This window comes from Danio rerio, chromosome 14 (assembly GCF_052040795.2).
Source record: "Danio rerio strain M-AB ecotype USA chromosome 14, GRCz13ab, whole genome shotgun sequence".
Classification (NCBI taxonomy): domain Eukaryota; kingdom Metazoa; phylum Chordata; class Actinopteri; order Cypriniformes; family Danionidae; genus Danio; species Danio rerio.
In genome coordinates, this window is record NC_141034.1 from 51,215,916 (window position 1) to 51,232,500 (window position 16,585).

At 35.0% G+C, this 16,585-nt stretch overlaps 1 protein-coding gene and 1 long non-coding RNA gene across 5 annotated transcripts in view; one reads left to right on the plus strand and one right to left on the minus strand.

Annotated features, from left to right (window-relative positions):
* Window positions 1-16,585, minus strand: part of qdpra (quinoid dihydropteridine reductase a) — a 242,118-nt gene that overhangs the window by 209,021 nt on the left and 16,512 nt on the right. The window contains 3 exon segments of one of the 3 annotated variants that reach the window (NM_001110469.1): window positions 13,845-13,907; window positions 14,006-14,794; window positions 15,666-15,749. The exons of 1 other annotated variant lie outside the window; for it this stretch is intronic. In NM_001110469.1, the coding sequence (NP_001103939.1) occupies window positions 14,692-14,794; window positions 15,666-15,749 (187 nt within the window). In that variant the 3' untranslated portion in view covers window positions 13,845-13,907; window positions 14,006-14,691. 3 annotated transcript variants of the gene reach the window in all.
* Window positions 5,801-10,649, plus strand: LOC147840908 (uncharacterized). 2 transcript variants are annotated; one of them, XR_015508082.1, is made up of 3 exons: window positions 5,801-7,182; window positions 7,673-9,142; window positions 9,619-10,649. It is a non-coding gene; the product is annotated as an uncharacterized LOC147840908 (long non-coding RNA). The 2 variants fall into 2 exon arrangements; XR_015508081.1 differs by having other exon boundaries at window positions 6,954-7,415; window positions 9,619-10,452.

Below are 16,585 nucleotides of genomic sequence, written 5' to 3' on the forward strand. Positions count from 1 at the left end.
TAATAATTTGTCTTCAAAAGTAGCATCTCAAGGCACATAATTCCTTCATTAATTTTCCTTCAGCTTAGTCCAACTCAGTTCAGCTTATTTATCAGGGGGTGGCCACAGCGGAATGAACCGCCAACTTGTCCAGCATGTTTCACACAGCGGATGCGCTTTCAGTCGCAACCCAGTACTGGGAAACATCCATACATACTCATTTACACACATACACTACGGCCAATTTAGCTTATTCAATTCACCTATAGCGCATGTGTTTGGACTGTGGGGGGAAATCGAGCACCCGGAGGAAACCCACGCCAACACAGGGAGAACATGCAAACTCCACACAGAAATGCCAACTGACCGTGCCAGGGCTCGAACCAGCAACATACTTGCTGTGAGGTAACAGTGCCAATCACTGAGCCTAAACGATGAATGCAAAGAAAATTTTATTATAAAAAAATAAATTGAAAACACAATTAATAAATAAATAATGATAGTAGATCTAAAAATCTAATAAAATTCTAATAAATTCTAATAAAATTATATAATGTTTACTGTATGTTTTTTTTTTTACTTTCAAATTGCAGTTAGCAATTGACTTGCAGAATACACTTTTTAATTAAAGGGGTAGTTCACAATGGAAGTTTTGTCATCGTTTACTCTCGTTCACTTGCCACAAACCTATTTAAGTTTTGTTCTTCTTCTGCTGAACACAAAAAAGTTTTGAAAAATGGTCACCTTAGAATTATTAGGTTATATCTGACATTTTTGTCAAAATTGAGTTATTGACATATTCTTATTAAATGACAACTTATTTACAATATGGGATATTTTTTTTATAAGTTGTTTACATTTTAAGACTTTTTAAATGTTACACACATACTGTTTGCTATGGAATGCAAAAGCTTTGAAGCTCAATATCTCAAAATCATTCAGAACGCAGATAGAACCTTATAATTCCAAGGTGAAGAAATGTTCAAAACCTGCAACCATTGACTTCCATAGTATTTGTTTTTCTTACTGGGTGAACTAATCTCTTTAAGTGGAAAGAGTTTAACCTTTTTATTATTTTTAACCACAGTTAAAGCAATGTTACTGAATGTGACATGGTGTAAAGAAGTACAGAAGTACGTCACTCGGCTCAATTTTCATTAGACAGAACCTCTCAGATTGAACAATGAACACATTCATTCAGGTTAAATCACAGTTTAAATGTTCATTCACATTTAATTATAACGTTTGTCTCAAAATGAGTGTAAAATGCTCTCAGAATGGCCAAAAAATGTATTTAACGGAACAGAAGTAAAGCACTCATATAAATAAGTACCTTACTCTATAAAGTACTTGATTACACCATTATGAGAGTATAGTCACCATGTCAGCCATTTTATTTTCGTTGGTCTTAATCAGAGATGCCCAAAGTAGAGCCTGCAAGCCAAAGTTGGCTCATGGAAACCTTTGATTTGGCCCACCCTTCCATCTGAGAAAAGGAGGGAGAATGATGGGGATAGTTTAGAGATTGTAAGTTTAAATTTTATGTAACCTTTTATTGATTTGTTTAATTGAAAAGCTACAAAAAAAAAAAAAGCTAAATGAAATTAAATGTTTCAACATAAATGGTTAAATTAATCATATTTAGTTTAAATGTACTGTCACCTGACGGAGAGAGGACATAGCAGAGACTTTGGTGAGCAAATCAAGGCAAGGGCACATTCTGCATGACTAGTGTGTATAGCACTGAACTACACTGTTATGAATGTGATTGTTTTTATTGGAATATGTTATAATTAAAGTTATACTGCATTAGTTAATATAATTTAAAGTTTTTTTGTATTTATTCATAAATAATATCGAATTGATTAGAAAATTATACGAGGCAACTTTAATGTAATATAGTTTAGTATATTTATTTTCAGCCCACGGATATCTCAATGATATTTGGGTTTTGCCCCTTCATACAAAAACGTTTTTAGCATCCCTGGTCTTAATTTATGATGTATCAACAGAAAGCACGCAGCTCAACTCCTTGTTCAAGCTCTTGTTCTCTCCAAACTGGATTACTGTAACTCTCTACTAGCTGGGCTTCCAGCTAACTCTATCAAGCCTCTTCAACTGCTCCAGAATGCAGCAGCACGAGTGGTCTTCAATGAACCTAAACGAGCACATGTCACTCCGCTGCTACTCCGTTTGCACTTGCTGCCAGTTGCTGCTCGCATCAAATTCAAAGCTCTGATGTTTGCCTACAAAGCGACTTCTGGCCTTGCTCCTTCTTATCTGCTCTCACTTCTGCAGATCTATGTGCCCTCCAGAAACTTGCGTTTTGTGAATGAACGTCGCCTCGTGGTTCCATCCCAAAGAGGGAAGAAATCACTTTCGCTCACGCTCACGCTCAATCTGCCCAGTTGGTGGAATGAACCCCCTAACTGCATCAGAACAGCAGAGTCACTCGCTATTTTCAAGAAACGACTAAAAACTCAACTATTTACTCTCCACTACACTTCCTAATCTGCAATTGCCTCTCTGGATATCACACTAACTGTACCCCCCCAAAAAAAAAAGTACTAATACTTTCCTTCTTAGACTTTACAGACCTGAAATTTGCCTATAGCACTTATTCATTGTTGCTCTTTTAGTTGTGCAAGTTGCTTCCTTGTCCTCATTTGTAAGTCGCTTTGGATAAAAGTGTCTGCTAAAAGACTAAATGTAAATGTAAATGTAAAAGTCAACTTTAAATAGGAAAATCATGAAAACCCTTTGGTCATCTTTTTCGCTAATGGTCTAATCTGATTCAAAGATCTATGCTAAGCTAAGCTAAAACGCTTCTGCCAGACACGGAGATCTGCTGAATGGATTCAAAAATGGCAAAACTCAACTGTTTAACTGTAGGGGATGATTTAAAAAAAAGTTTTTCTTTAAAAAGATACAGAGCAAAAACACTGAACTATTGATAACCATTCTGCAATTTTCATGCATTGCCGAGGGAGACTCTTCAATATTATCTGAAGACTTAAGTCCATTTATAGCGGCTCACTCTTAATAAGAATTAGTCATTGATTGATGTTTGTGCAATAAAGGATGTAACACTCTTTAAAAAGCTTTTATGTTTTACTATTGTTAATGTACAGAAGAAAATTATTTCCCAACCACGAGTTCCACATCACACACAACTAAAAGAGGCTTGTGAAATTATTGATTTGTGGAAAGCTGCTCAGTCAGTTCATAATCATGTGCAGTGCAGACATTAACTCTTTTTTAAGAAGGTCCTGATTATTTTAAATTTGTAATGTCTTTTGCCAACTAAATTCATATTTTACATTAACTGAAAGGGCTCCTCAGACTTCTTGCTGAAATATCTGATATCTGTTTTTTTTTTTTTTTGCCTGTGGTGGTTTCTGACCTCCTGCACACATCTCACTTTACTCCAAATGTACAGACAACCCAGCACAGTTAAAAGTGATGCTACATTTTGCAGAGGCATTCAAAATGTGGCAGAAAAAAGAAGACAAAGTGGAAAATAAAGAGAAAAGGGGACCATTCACACACGCGCACACACACGCGCGCGCACACACACACACACACACACACACACACACACACACACACACACACACACACACACACACACACACACACACACACACACACACACAGTTCAGTATCTATGCACTTAGTTCTAAGTTTGAGTAAAACATGATTTTTGGTTTTATTCTGCAAACGACTGATGAGATGTCCTCTAATTTAAAAATAAAATGTTGCTTTTTTAGAGCATTTGCTTTTAGATAAAACAACATAGAAGAAAAACTTTTTTGTTTGTCTTACACAACACCAATGTTTTACTTCGGAAATATTCAGAAATCAATTATTTCATGAAATAAGCCTGATTTTAAACACGTGTTATTGGTTGGTTTAAAAATTCTCACAAATCTAAATAAAAAGCTCAATCCCAATTCCTCCCTTTAGCCCTTCCCCTTACCCCTACCCCTCGTTTAGAACATTCATGTGAAGGGTTAGGGGTGTCTCTTTAGCTTTAAGGCATAGGGCTAAGGGTGAGGGCTAGATAGTAGATACCCCTTCAAACTGAGATTTTTCAGGACCACACTCGAAAACAAGGGGTAAGAAAATTGTCCAGAATACACCAGCCACAAAGGCAGCATAGCTGCACCTGGAAGTATGAAGATCCACAAATTAGTATTAGTAACAAAGAAGCACGTTTTAATACATTCACAATGGTCTTGTTTCACCATCATGCTTAAAAAAAATAAACTCTAAAAAAAAAAACAAAAAGAAAACAGCTAAATTTCACTATCTATAATCCCCAATAATAACTCCTGTATAGCAGTCACACAATATTCTGTCACTCTATCACACTCGAATACCCTGTCAGAAATGTTTAGTGGCTGTGAATGAGCTTTTTACAGTGTCTGCTATGTTAATGTTGTTTTCATGTGTCTACATAGATGAATATGGCCACTCTGTAAATGCACAGTATAGTTACGATCTTGTTGCCACATTAGGTCGTTATGATAACATGATATATGCCTTCAGTGATTTCCTGACGATAAATACCAAAAATTAGCACAACTGGAATAACCACAGCAGTAATGATCGTCTGATGTCATATGAAGCAAGAGATCGCAATGACATATAATGACGTGAGCAGGTGCTGTAATGCTGTGCCATTTCTTAGGAAGAAATTTTGAAGCCTTCCCCTTCACACTCTGTTTCAAGGGCTAAGAGGAAAGGGAAGGGGGGGATACAAAAATGGAATTGGGCCAATGTGTGCAAGCAGATGGCCTTGTTTCTAGTACTTTGAACAAAACTAAAGGAGTTCCACATGGTTCAGTACTGAGGCCTCTTCATTTTACTATATATAAAAAAATATTGATCAAAACATAAGAAATGCACATTTTCTTTATTATATCTGATGATATAGTCACATTCACAGCCGCATCTGCACCCAATCTGGTGTAATTGCTTTTACTTCAACATTATTTATCTGAGTTAAAAGAGTTTACAACACGTTTAAGGTTTACAATGCAAATCCAATGCACAGACTTTTAATTTTAGTCAGCCTGCCAGCCTCCAGGGTATCTGGAGAATTGTCATCCCATGCAAAATCGCCATGATTAAGGTCTGATTTCTTTAAAAAAACAGCGATCTTCACTGCCTGGCTGAGATACAATATAGTGCTTATCAGACCCAACAAGAAGCACTGCAGTAAATTATATATTTCTACACCATGTCTTTAAAATACGGAAATTAATTTGTCCCCTGTATTTTCAATGCAATTTCTGCACTGGTCTGCGGCTAATGACGGCGCCTGCGTTAAAATCGTCTTATGTCTCTTTTTACGCTTTAACAACCAAATGGATGCTTAAATCTATTTAACTGATTATATTTGAATTATGTTACGTCTTTGATGATGTTACCTTATGAAATTGAAAATAGTCACATAAAGCTCTCACCGGAAGTTCATCATTGGCTGAAAAAATATTAGCTGTGCATATAGCCAATTAGAACCATTTGAATGGTAAACATGTAGGCTAAGTCTCTCATATAGTATATCTAAATGACTGAAAATATCACTTTACACACTGTATTGTACATAATTCAGATATTTGTTACAAAAATTACTACAAAAACAAAAAGAGAGAGAAAGAGAGAGTGAGTGAGTGAGTGAGTGAGAGAGAGAGAGAGAGAGAGAGAGAGAGAGAGAGAGAGAGAGAGAGAGAGGTATCAACGTGTTGATTGTTGTGGTTCAGGTCAGAGGAGTTGCTTATTAGCGCCATCTAGAGGTCAGGTCACGCCAAACGTTGAACACGAGGTGAAGCTTATTATGGTGATTTTTTGTCAGCTGTGCAACATAAATTGTTTGCATTTGTGAGTTGGATTCGCGTGCTTTCTAAACATTAGGATGACACAACGTTTGTCGTCCATAATTTACTCCCTCTCTCTCACACATATACACACACACACTCACCTTCCAATGTCCTCACACTCAAGTTAACCACGGCTGAACTAACCACTTCCATCTGTAAGCTCTTCATTTCTACAGTCTCCACGCTTGCCAGACAAAATGGCTTCCACATGGCAATCAGACAGAACAACAGCAACTGCGGGGAGAGAAGGAGATTTAAGCCAACAAAACACAGAATTGCTGAGGCAAACCGTCAACCAAATAAAACAAAACAAGACAAACCTTGTCCTCAGCACATCCTCATTGAATACCAATCAGCAGCTATCTGACCAAACAAACAATATAAACGTGGATTTAGTTTGATGTATATGGTAGAACTAAATTCTCTTAAAGCAACAGCTGATCTCAAATAACATACAATTGCTTTAATCACTCGAGTTGTGTTTGCAAATACATCCTGTTCGTTTTTAAATTTAGTTATTAGCAGACACTTTGTCCAAAGCAACTTTGGATTAGCTAAGCTAGCATTACTACTATACAAAACCAGTCAGATAATAACTTGCAAAATTGGGGGATAACAGAACATTTTATGTTGTCTATGGTTTGCATCTTATGAAAACCTAGTATGCAAATCAGAAAAATATAGAATTTTATGTAATAAAAAAAAAAAAACAGTCACATTGTGAATTATATTCTCCACCACTTCACTTAGGCTATATTACCTCCTCACTACATCTCAGAAATCACAAATTGACCCTGTGTTAAGGACATTGTACATAAATACATATATGTAAATAAATACAACATAAAAGTTCAAGTACACGTATTACGCAAACCATACAATTTTAACCATCAAAATCAGTACATTGTAATGGTTTCTAATGTGTTTGGGGGCATTTTCCAATAGGATGTATTGCTATTAGCATACCAACAACAGAAAGAAAAAAAATACCAAGAGACCATTATAGATACCATTATTCCAAAACAATTTTCATTACAACAATTACACCATTAGAACATCTGTGATGGTTTCCATGTTTTTTTTATTTTTCAGAAGGGTATAATGTGCCAGTTCCTGTTGTTTTATTATTATCTGTTACAATTAGCCATTAGGTTTAAACACATACATGTACCTACTGTATGAGTATGATTTGTCGGTAACACTTTACAATAAGGTTCATTAGTTAATGCATTTACTAACATGAACTAATCATGAACATCACATGTAAAGCATTTATTAATCATAATTGAAGATTTACTAATGCATTATTAACATCCAAGTCCATGCTTGTTAACATTAGTTAATGCACCATTAGTTAACATGAACTAACAATGAACAACTGTATTTTCATTAACTAACGTTAACTAACATGAACAAATACAGTAGTACATGTATTGTTCATTGTTTGTTCATGTTAGTAAATGCATTAATTAAATTAAAAGCAGTGTCTGCTATGTTAATGTTGTTTTCATGTGTCTACATAGATGAATATGGCCACTCTGTAAATGCACAGTATAGTTACGATCTTATTGCCACATTAGGTCGTTATGATAACATGATATATGCCTTCAGTGATTTCCTGACGATAAATACCAAAAATTAGCACAACTGGAATAACCACAGCAGTAATGATCGTCTGATGTCATATGAAGCAAGAGATCGCAATGACATATAATGACGTGAGCAGGTGCTGTAATGCTGTGCCATTTCTTAGGAAGAAATTTTGAAGCCTTCCCCTTCACACTCTGTTTCAAGGGCTAAGAGGAAAGGGAAGGTTGACAAATGTGCTGCACAATACAAATCACAAAGAGAAATATATAAAATTATAGCTAAAACAAACAATGGCAAATCAAAAGGGTAAGTTTTCAACGTAGACTTAAAAACAGACAGAGATGAGATCTAATACAGAGTGGCAGAGCATTCCGCAATGTAGGACCAGCTATTGCAAAAGCACGGTCATCCCTGCAGTTCAGCTTTGGGGATGCATAAAAATCTCTGGTTTGATGACCAAAGAGACAGACCAGGCTGATGTTCAGTCAACAGGTCTGACAGAAAAGAAGGCGTCATGCCATTTAGTGATTTAAAAACCAAGAGAAGAATTTTAAAAGTGACACAAAAGTGCACAGGTAACCAGTGCAAAGAGTGTAAGATTGGTGTGATGTGGTCATTTTCTTTTTTGGTACCGCAAAACCTTCCATCAGCATTTTGAACTAACTGTAAATAGGACCGTAAAAAGCAAGATGCCTTAAAATGTAATGCATCCTATGATTTTAAAAAGATGTAAAAAAATGGGATTTACTTTCACAGGTGGGAATGTATAGGTTTGTGCTTTTAGGGTTACATTTTAAAGTGTTAGCTAATTAGCTTTGAATTTGCTGTGTTATGTTATTCAGCAAAATCATCTGCTGAAGTCTTTATACACTTTTAATACACATTAAAGCACTTTAATCCACTTGTTAAGTGGTGATGTATGTAATACTGTTTCCGGGTCCAAGCCGCCACTCATTTGAGTTGAGAAATTATCCGTTCATGATCCCTTTTTATTTATATCATACATTAAAGTTAATTTTATATAAAGTCATAGTAGTACATAACAAATACCAAAATTTTAACAATTTATTAAAAAATGAATCACTTTCTGGCCATTGGATATCAGGCATGTTAGTTTAGTTTATTTATATAGCACATTTTTTTTTACAACACAACGTTTCCCAAAGTGCTGAACACAATCAATACTAAAAATAAAATCTACATCACATACATAACAATTTAAAACATAAGGCAAACCCCTCAACATTAAAAAGGCTCAAATACTAAGGAACAAAGATGGCGTTTCAAACGCTTTTTAAAAACAGGTAGGGTTGGAGCATGTCTGATGTGGGGTGGAAGCCCGTTCCAGAGTTTTGCGGCAATAACAGCAAAAGCGTGATCCCCACTTCACTTAAACCAGGACCTTGGTATAGAAAGAATAAATTCATCAGAAGACCTCAGTGACCTACCAGGATTATATACATGTAGCACGTCTGATAAGTAAGGAGGTGCCAGATTGTTTAACGATTTAAAAACAAAGATTAATAGTTTAAAATCAATCCGTGACCTAAGAGGCAGCCAGCAGAGAGGAAAGAACTGGGGATTTGTGCTTGTACTTTCGAGTCCCTGTCAGAAGTCTCGCAGCCGCATTTTGTACTAATTGCAATCTATTTAGGGCATTTTGACTAATACCCACATATAGAGCAGGGGTTCCCAAACTTTTCAGGCCGCGACCCCCAAAATGACAATGCCAGTGACTCGCGACCCCCAATATCCTTTGAGGTGGTTATAAATACAGAAACCTTGCATGCAATGGCGCACACACACCAATGGACCCAAGTCTATTCTTCTTTTATTTTTTTTAATGTATGAGAGCTGTAAATGGGCCACAAAGTTTAACCAGGTGTTATGAAATCTGCTGCATCTGACGCTATTGCTGTGTCTTTAATACAATGTAATTACCGCAGGGGTTGCAATCCAATAGAAGTAATAACTAAAAGCTAGTAACTATATATGGTATAAACGACTATTTTTTCTCTTCAGTAGGTTATGGATAAAATATGGTAATTCTTATGGCTTAATAAAAATAAATAGATTTTTGGAAACCACCAGGCGACCCCCCCTTCATTGTCCCGCGACCCCTCGGGGGGTCCCTACCCCCCCTTTGAGAACCACTGATATAGAGAATTGCAATAGTCAAGTCTTCCCAAAATAAAAGCATGGATCACCTTCTCAAGGTCATTAAAAGAGAGAAACGACTTTACTTTTGCCACAAGTCGTAAATAGAAAAAAAAAATGGATTTAACAACTGTATTTGCTTGTTTGTTAAATTTTAGATCACTATCGAAATGAAATCCTAGGTTTCTAACAACAGGTTTTTGATAAGTGGAAAGCTCACCAAAACCTAATGAATGCAAAGGGTTAGGATCGCCAAACCAGACCAGCTCATTTTTTTCTTAATGGAAATTTAATGGACATTTATTTACATGGACATATATATTGCGATCGTGATTTCGAAAGTATTAAATCGCTTTGTAAACGTTTATTATTACCATTTCATGAATCTCCCCATTCAGTTGAATAGAGCGCTTGAACCCGGAAGCCGCTTCGCAAGACATCACAGTTAACAAGCGGATAGGCACATACTAGACTAGTCAACTTGCTCTACAATGTTCATGGATTAGCTTGTTTTAATATGGCAGGCAACCCACATAGTAAACGAACTTGGCTCAAATGTGGCCTCATTATGACACTGTTGGCGTGTTGCCGGCACTGGCATGCATAATGTCAGACGAATGTGGGCAATGCATGGCAATGATGGCCCTGCATGCATGACGGCAAACTGCACTTTGGCCAGTCGTGTATGATTGGTGTGTGGCCCAGATCAGTGTAGCGAAGTTTTTAGGGTTTTTGGTTAAAGTATAAACTTATAGCTGAGAAACGGTCCCAATAATAAACCTGTTTTGGCCCAGTTCAGGACCAGTTAAGGGTGATAAATTGGCTGAGATTCGGGCCAGTAATGGCCCATGTGTGGCCCTGTCTTTAATCCAGTTATGGGCCACTTCAGGACCGTTATTCTTTGCAGTACTTGGGCCGAGGGAAATGTTATTGTGTGACCCTGAGCTGGCCCAGTAAAGATTTGCTATGTGGGAACTTCATATAGCAACCTGTGGAAACTGCAGCTAATGAGGCATCTTTATGTGCATAGATGTCAGATATGAGGGATGCATAATTGATAGTTATTTGGTCCAAATTTGCATGCAGTGAATAAAAAAAACGATTACTAAGAAATATTTTAAAGTAAAAATTATTTAAAAAATACATTAATAGTAATATAATATTAATAATAATAATGACAATGCTGACACTCAATATTGTGTTTTCTTTATTATGCCAGAATGGTACACATTCAGCAGCTACACAACACACTGGAGAGGACGAACTACTTTAAGCATCCAAACATGACTTCATGGGAATTGATAATCAATCACTCACACACACTATTACACAAACTAAGGCCACTTTTCTGAACAGAAGACTGTACGTTTCACATACGACAGCGGCACACATTTGTTGTCAAGTCACAAGAGTACACTTATCATCATCTAGGCTGTATTAACAGTTTTCATGTGAGGTCACACCCGTATAGGAATGTTAACAAGGCTGTCCTCCATTAACCACCATTCATTTTTACCATGATTTTATACTATGTTCTAATGTAGCAAGGCAGAAAAGACCATATTTGGTGCATATCTCACACATGATGCAATCTATCTACAGCCAAAGAGATTTCCCTGGAATATGAATGCAGTTGGTTAAACTGCATGTTAAACTTTCTCTATAGAAAACAATATGAAAATGCTTAAAATGGCCCAATGAATTAAGATCTACTCTGACATTCATATTGTGATCCATCTGCTTGCATGTATATTGTATGGTTTATCTGTAAGATGTATTGTGCTGTCAATTACATTTAATATTTTTAATATCACTGTCTTCTATTAATTTAAACGCAATTTAGTTATTGAAATACTACACAACGTGAGTCATAAGTGGTCAAAACCTGTTGTTTCTTTATATCGTTTTTCTTGTTCTTTCGAAATCTAAAGCTGCACAATAGATTGTTTGAGCATCAACGCTGCAATAATCAACAATTGTCACATTGCTGGATGTGTGATGTTAAAAAGAGATAATAACTGACCAGACACCACAATTTAGAACCAATGTGATTTGTAGGATGTTAAATTAAAATTTAATAAAAGGAGATTTTATCATTTGCATGCGTGTCTGAAAGCACACAAATACAAATAGTCTGATAAAGTTTTAAAGGGATAGTTCACCCAGAATTATAATTCTGCCATATACTTACTCACCCTTTACTTGTTCAAGACCTATGAAGTTTCTTCTGTCGAACACAAAAAAAAAAAATATATATATATATATTTTGAAAAAATCTAGTAAAAATAGTTGGCACCAATTGACTTTCATAATAATGTTTTCAACCAAATATCCTATTATGTGTTCAACAAAAGAAACTCAAAATAAAATAAAAATGAGCTTAAGAGCATTTTTTGTGCATAAAATGACAAATGACAAGCACCTTGTTTTGGTGTGATTATATTGAATTTTTCACAGCACTGAACCAATTTCAACTTCTAATGAGTTAAGAAGGCAGTATTTGGTGGAATAATCCTGATTTTCAAACGAAAACATTTGCTATTATGACCAACTGTCATGTTCTGAAAAAAGGGTTTAGAATTTGTTCACTTTCCAGATCAGATGCAACATTTGAAATGAAAAGTGAAATGATTCACCCAAAAGTGGAAATTCACTTGTTCAAGCCCTATTTGAGTTTGTTTCTTCTGTTGAACACAAAAGAAGATATTTTTAAAATTCAGATATAGTTGGCACCAATTAACCTCCATAGTAATGTTTTTCATCCAAATATTCTATTTGTGTTCAACAGAAGAAAGAAGCTCATATTTAAAATAAAAAAGAGCTTTAGAGCATTTTTTGTGCAAAGAATGACATAAAAGCACCTTGTTTTGGCGTGTTTATATTGTTTTTGTTTGACAAAACACCAATTTCAACTTTTAATGAGTTTTAATAATTTAAACTTGATTTTCAAATGAAAACATTTGCTATTGTGACTAATTGTTATTTTCTGAGGAACATTTTTTAAATAAATTTGTTTCAAATTTAATGGCATGAATTCTAAAAACACTTTTCAGATCAAATGCAAAATTTCTAATGTGTCGCATTTTAAAGTGAAAGGATTTGCCTTTTCACATGGCCATACATAAGATAACTATTACATCAAGGAATTGCTTATTTTAAAATTTTAATTCTTGCATAATTTACTCCACTTCAAAACCTATGTGAGTTTCGTTCTTCATTTGAACACATAAGAACATATATATATATATACATATTTTTAAATCATATATAGTTGGCACCAATTGACTTCCATAGAAATGTGTTTCAACCAACTATACTATTTTGTGTTCAACAGAAGAAAGAAACTTACATTTAAAATGAAAATGAGCTTTAGAACATTTTTTATGCATAAAATGACAAAAAAGCACCTTGTTTTGGCATGTTTATGTTAATTTTTTGACAACAAAACACCAATTTCAATTTATAATGATATTTATAATGATGTTTGGTAAAAATAATGCTGATGTTTAAATGAAAACATTTGTTGTAGTGATCAACTGTCATTTCTGAAGAAAAAAACTTTAAAATTTGTTCAAAATTAAACGGCATGAATTCTAAAAACACTTTTCAGATCAAATGTAAAATTTCTAATGTGTCACATTATAAAGTGAAATGATTTGCCTTTTCACAAGGCTAAATATAAGATAACTATTACATCAAGGGATTGTTTACCTCAATATAAATTCTGGCATAATTTAATCTTCACTTCTTTAAAACCTAATTGAGTTTTGTTCTTCTGTTGAACACAAAAGAAGATATTTTTAAAAAATCTGATATAGTTGGCACCCATTGACTTTCATGTTTTTCAACCAAATATCCTATTTTGTGTTCAACAGAAGAAAGAAACTCTAAATTTAAAATAAAAATGAACTTAAGAGCATTTTTATGCATGAAATGACAAAAAGACCTTTTTTTGGCGTGTTTATATTGATTTTTTAACAACACAACACCAATTTCAATTTATTAGTTAAGGCGGCAATATTTGGTAAAAAATAATCCTGATTTTTAAATGAAAACATTTGTTGTAGTGATCAATTGTCATTTCTGAAGAAAAAACTTTGAAATTTGTTCAAAACTAAATGGCATGAATTCTAAAAATACTTTTCAGATCAAATGTAAAATTTCTGTGTCACATCATAAAGTGAAATGATTTGCCTTTTCACATGGCCATACATAAGATATTACATCAAGGGATTGTTTGTTTTAAAATGTTTATTCTGGCATAATTTACTACACTTCAAAACCTATTTGAGTTTCGTTCAACACAAAAGAAGATATTGTAAAAATTTAGATATAGTTGGCACCAATTGACTTCCATAGCAATGTTTTTCAACCAAAAATCCTGTTTTGTGCTCAACAGAAGAAACTCAAATTTAAAATAAAAATGAACTTAAGAGCATTTTTTTGTGCATAAAATGACAAAAAACACCTTGTTTTAGTGTGATTATATAATTTTTTCAACAACACAACACCAATTTCAATTTCTAATGAGTTAAGAAGTCAGTATTTGGTGGAATAATCCTGATTTTCAAATGAAATGATTTGCTATAAGGATCAATTGTTATTTTCTGAGAAAAAAAGTTTGAAATGATTTGCTTTTTCAAATGGGCTAACATTAGATATCTATTACTTCAATATTAAAAGGAACAGTTAACCCAAAAGTGAAAATCCACTTGTTCAAGCCTTATTTGAGTTTCTTTCTTCTGTTGAACACAACATTCTGGTATAGTTGGCACCAATTAACCTCCATAGTAAGTTTTCTCAACCAGTAATATCTTATTTTGTGCTCAACACAAGAAAGAAACTCATAATGCTTTAAAAAAAAACATGAGGGAGAATATATGGTCAGTTAAATTTTTTGGGTGAACTAACCCTTTAAGTTAGTTAATACTTTGGTCATTTAGAGATACTGTACAATGTGTTTCCAATGAGACTGAATAGAAATGCCACATTATTTCACTCTCCTCTGCTGCACAGTATATTGGTAAACATTGCTCTCCTCCACTCTTCATATTTCTCTTTTTTCCCCTCTGTTCCTCCTTTACTGGACCGCCGTGGCCTCGGTTTTCCCCCCAGTGGTCTCCAGCTGTATGAGGCTGCCTGAGGCTGGACGGCCTGACCCAGTGGCCCAGCTGTGGAAGGTTCTGGAAAGAGAGATTGAGAGACAGGTGCACAGTGCTGAGGGATGAATATAGAGAGAGTGAGATAATGAGAACAGAGATGGGAGGAGGGCGACGGAGAGTGGAAAAATAAAAACCGAAACGGCTCTGGAACATTCAGGAGAAACTGTGGTGCAAAACTGTAGCAACTGAAGTGAGACTACACATTAATTACCTCTTACACAAAGACTATTTATACTCCTCTATCTCTCATGTGCTCCTCTAATCCAGCCGGGTTTTGCCGCGGCTCCTTTGGGATTATGGAGTTGCATCAAATCCTCATCCTAATCTGCGCTGACTGGCAGGAGAGATTTGGAGGCACTGAGATATACGCTAAAAAAGTACAATCGTGTGCAGTGCTAAACCTCAAGCCTGGTAGAATGATGTTTTCTTGTGTGTGTGTGTGGCGCATTTCTCTATCGATGCTTGACTATATTCCTTCGAATTCTGATTTAATTCAATCATTCATCAAGGGTGTGTTTGCTTCTAAGAGACTTTTACGATCGTTTGTGGCTTATTTGGGTTGATATTACTGAATCAAATCAAACAGTATACATTTTTTCAATATTTTCCTAAAGCAAGACTTACGCAAATCTATCATAACACTCATAGGTGAGTAACATGAGATGTTAATAATTCATAACAGTGGGTTTCAGACTATTAATGTGTATTTCATAATATTGAGATCATCCACAAACAGCATGACTTCAGGTTTTTTTTATTGGAAGAACATTACTGCCCTCTTCTGGCAGCTTTCTTATTTCATCCGCTTGCTTTTTTTCTCATTTCCAAACAGCCTAAATGTGCGCTGTATGACATTATCAGTAAATTGTGGAGGTGGGATGTGTGCACTCACTCTGCGATGTACTCCAGTGGTGTCCAGCTGCCGAAATCTGCGTCAGGCATGAATTTCCTGTTCATTGGTGTATCCAAGGTAACCCTGGGGAATGATGTCATAATGTTGTTATCTTGGTGGAAGAGGAGACTGGCTGAGAGACTGGCCTTTTGAACACACTCACCACACGCCATAGAGTCAGATTAATGCAAACAGACAGAACTCAAATTAGCCACACAGGTCACTACATAACGGAAGAACATACATATAGTAACGGCAGATGCTCAAGCATATTCACAGTTAAAGTCAGAATTATTAGCCCCCCTGTGTATTTTTAATTTCTGTTAAGCGGAAAGATTTTTTCAGCACATTTCTAAACATGATAGTTTTAATAACTCATTTCTAATAACTGATTTATTTTATCTTTGCCATGATGACAGTAAATAATATTTACAAGATACGTTTTCCAAGATACTAGTGTTCAGCTTGAAGTGACATTTAAAGGATAAACTAGGTTAAGTAGGCAAGTTAGGGTAATTTTTCCAGTTATTGTATAACGATTGTTTGTTCTGTAGACAAAAAAAATCGAAAACAAATATTGCTTAAGAGGGATAATAATTTTGACCTTAAAATTGTTTTTTAAAAATTTAAAAACTGATTTTATTCTAGCCAAAATTAAACAAATAAGACTTTCTCCAGAAGAAAAAAATATTATAGGAAATACTGTAAAAAAGTCCTTGCTCTTTTAAACATCATTTGGGAAATATTTAAAAAGAAAAATAATTCACAGGAAGGCGAATAATTGTGACTTCAGCTGGATGTAATATTGATGAGTGAATACTATAATATTAAAAACTCCAAGCAGCGATGAAAGGGACTTTGCTTGTCTTTCAGGTATCAGAAAAACTTTGTCTATATACTCGAAGAGAATGAAAAGACAT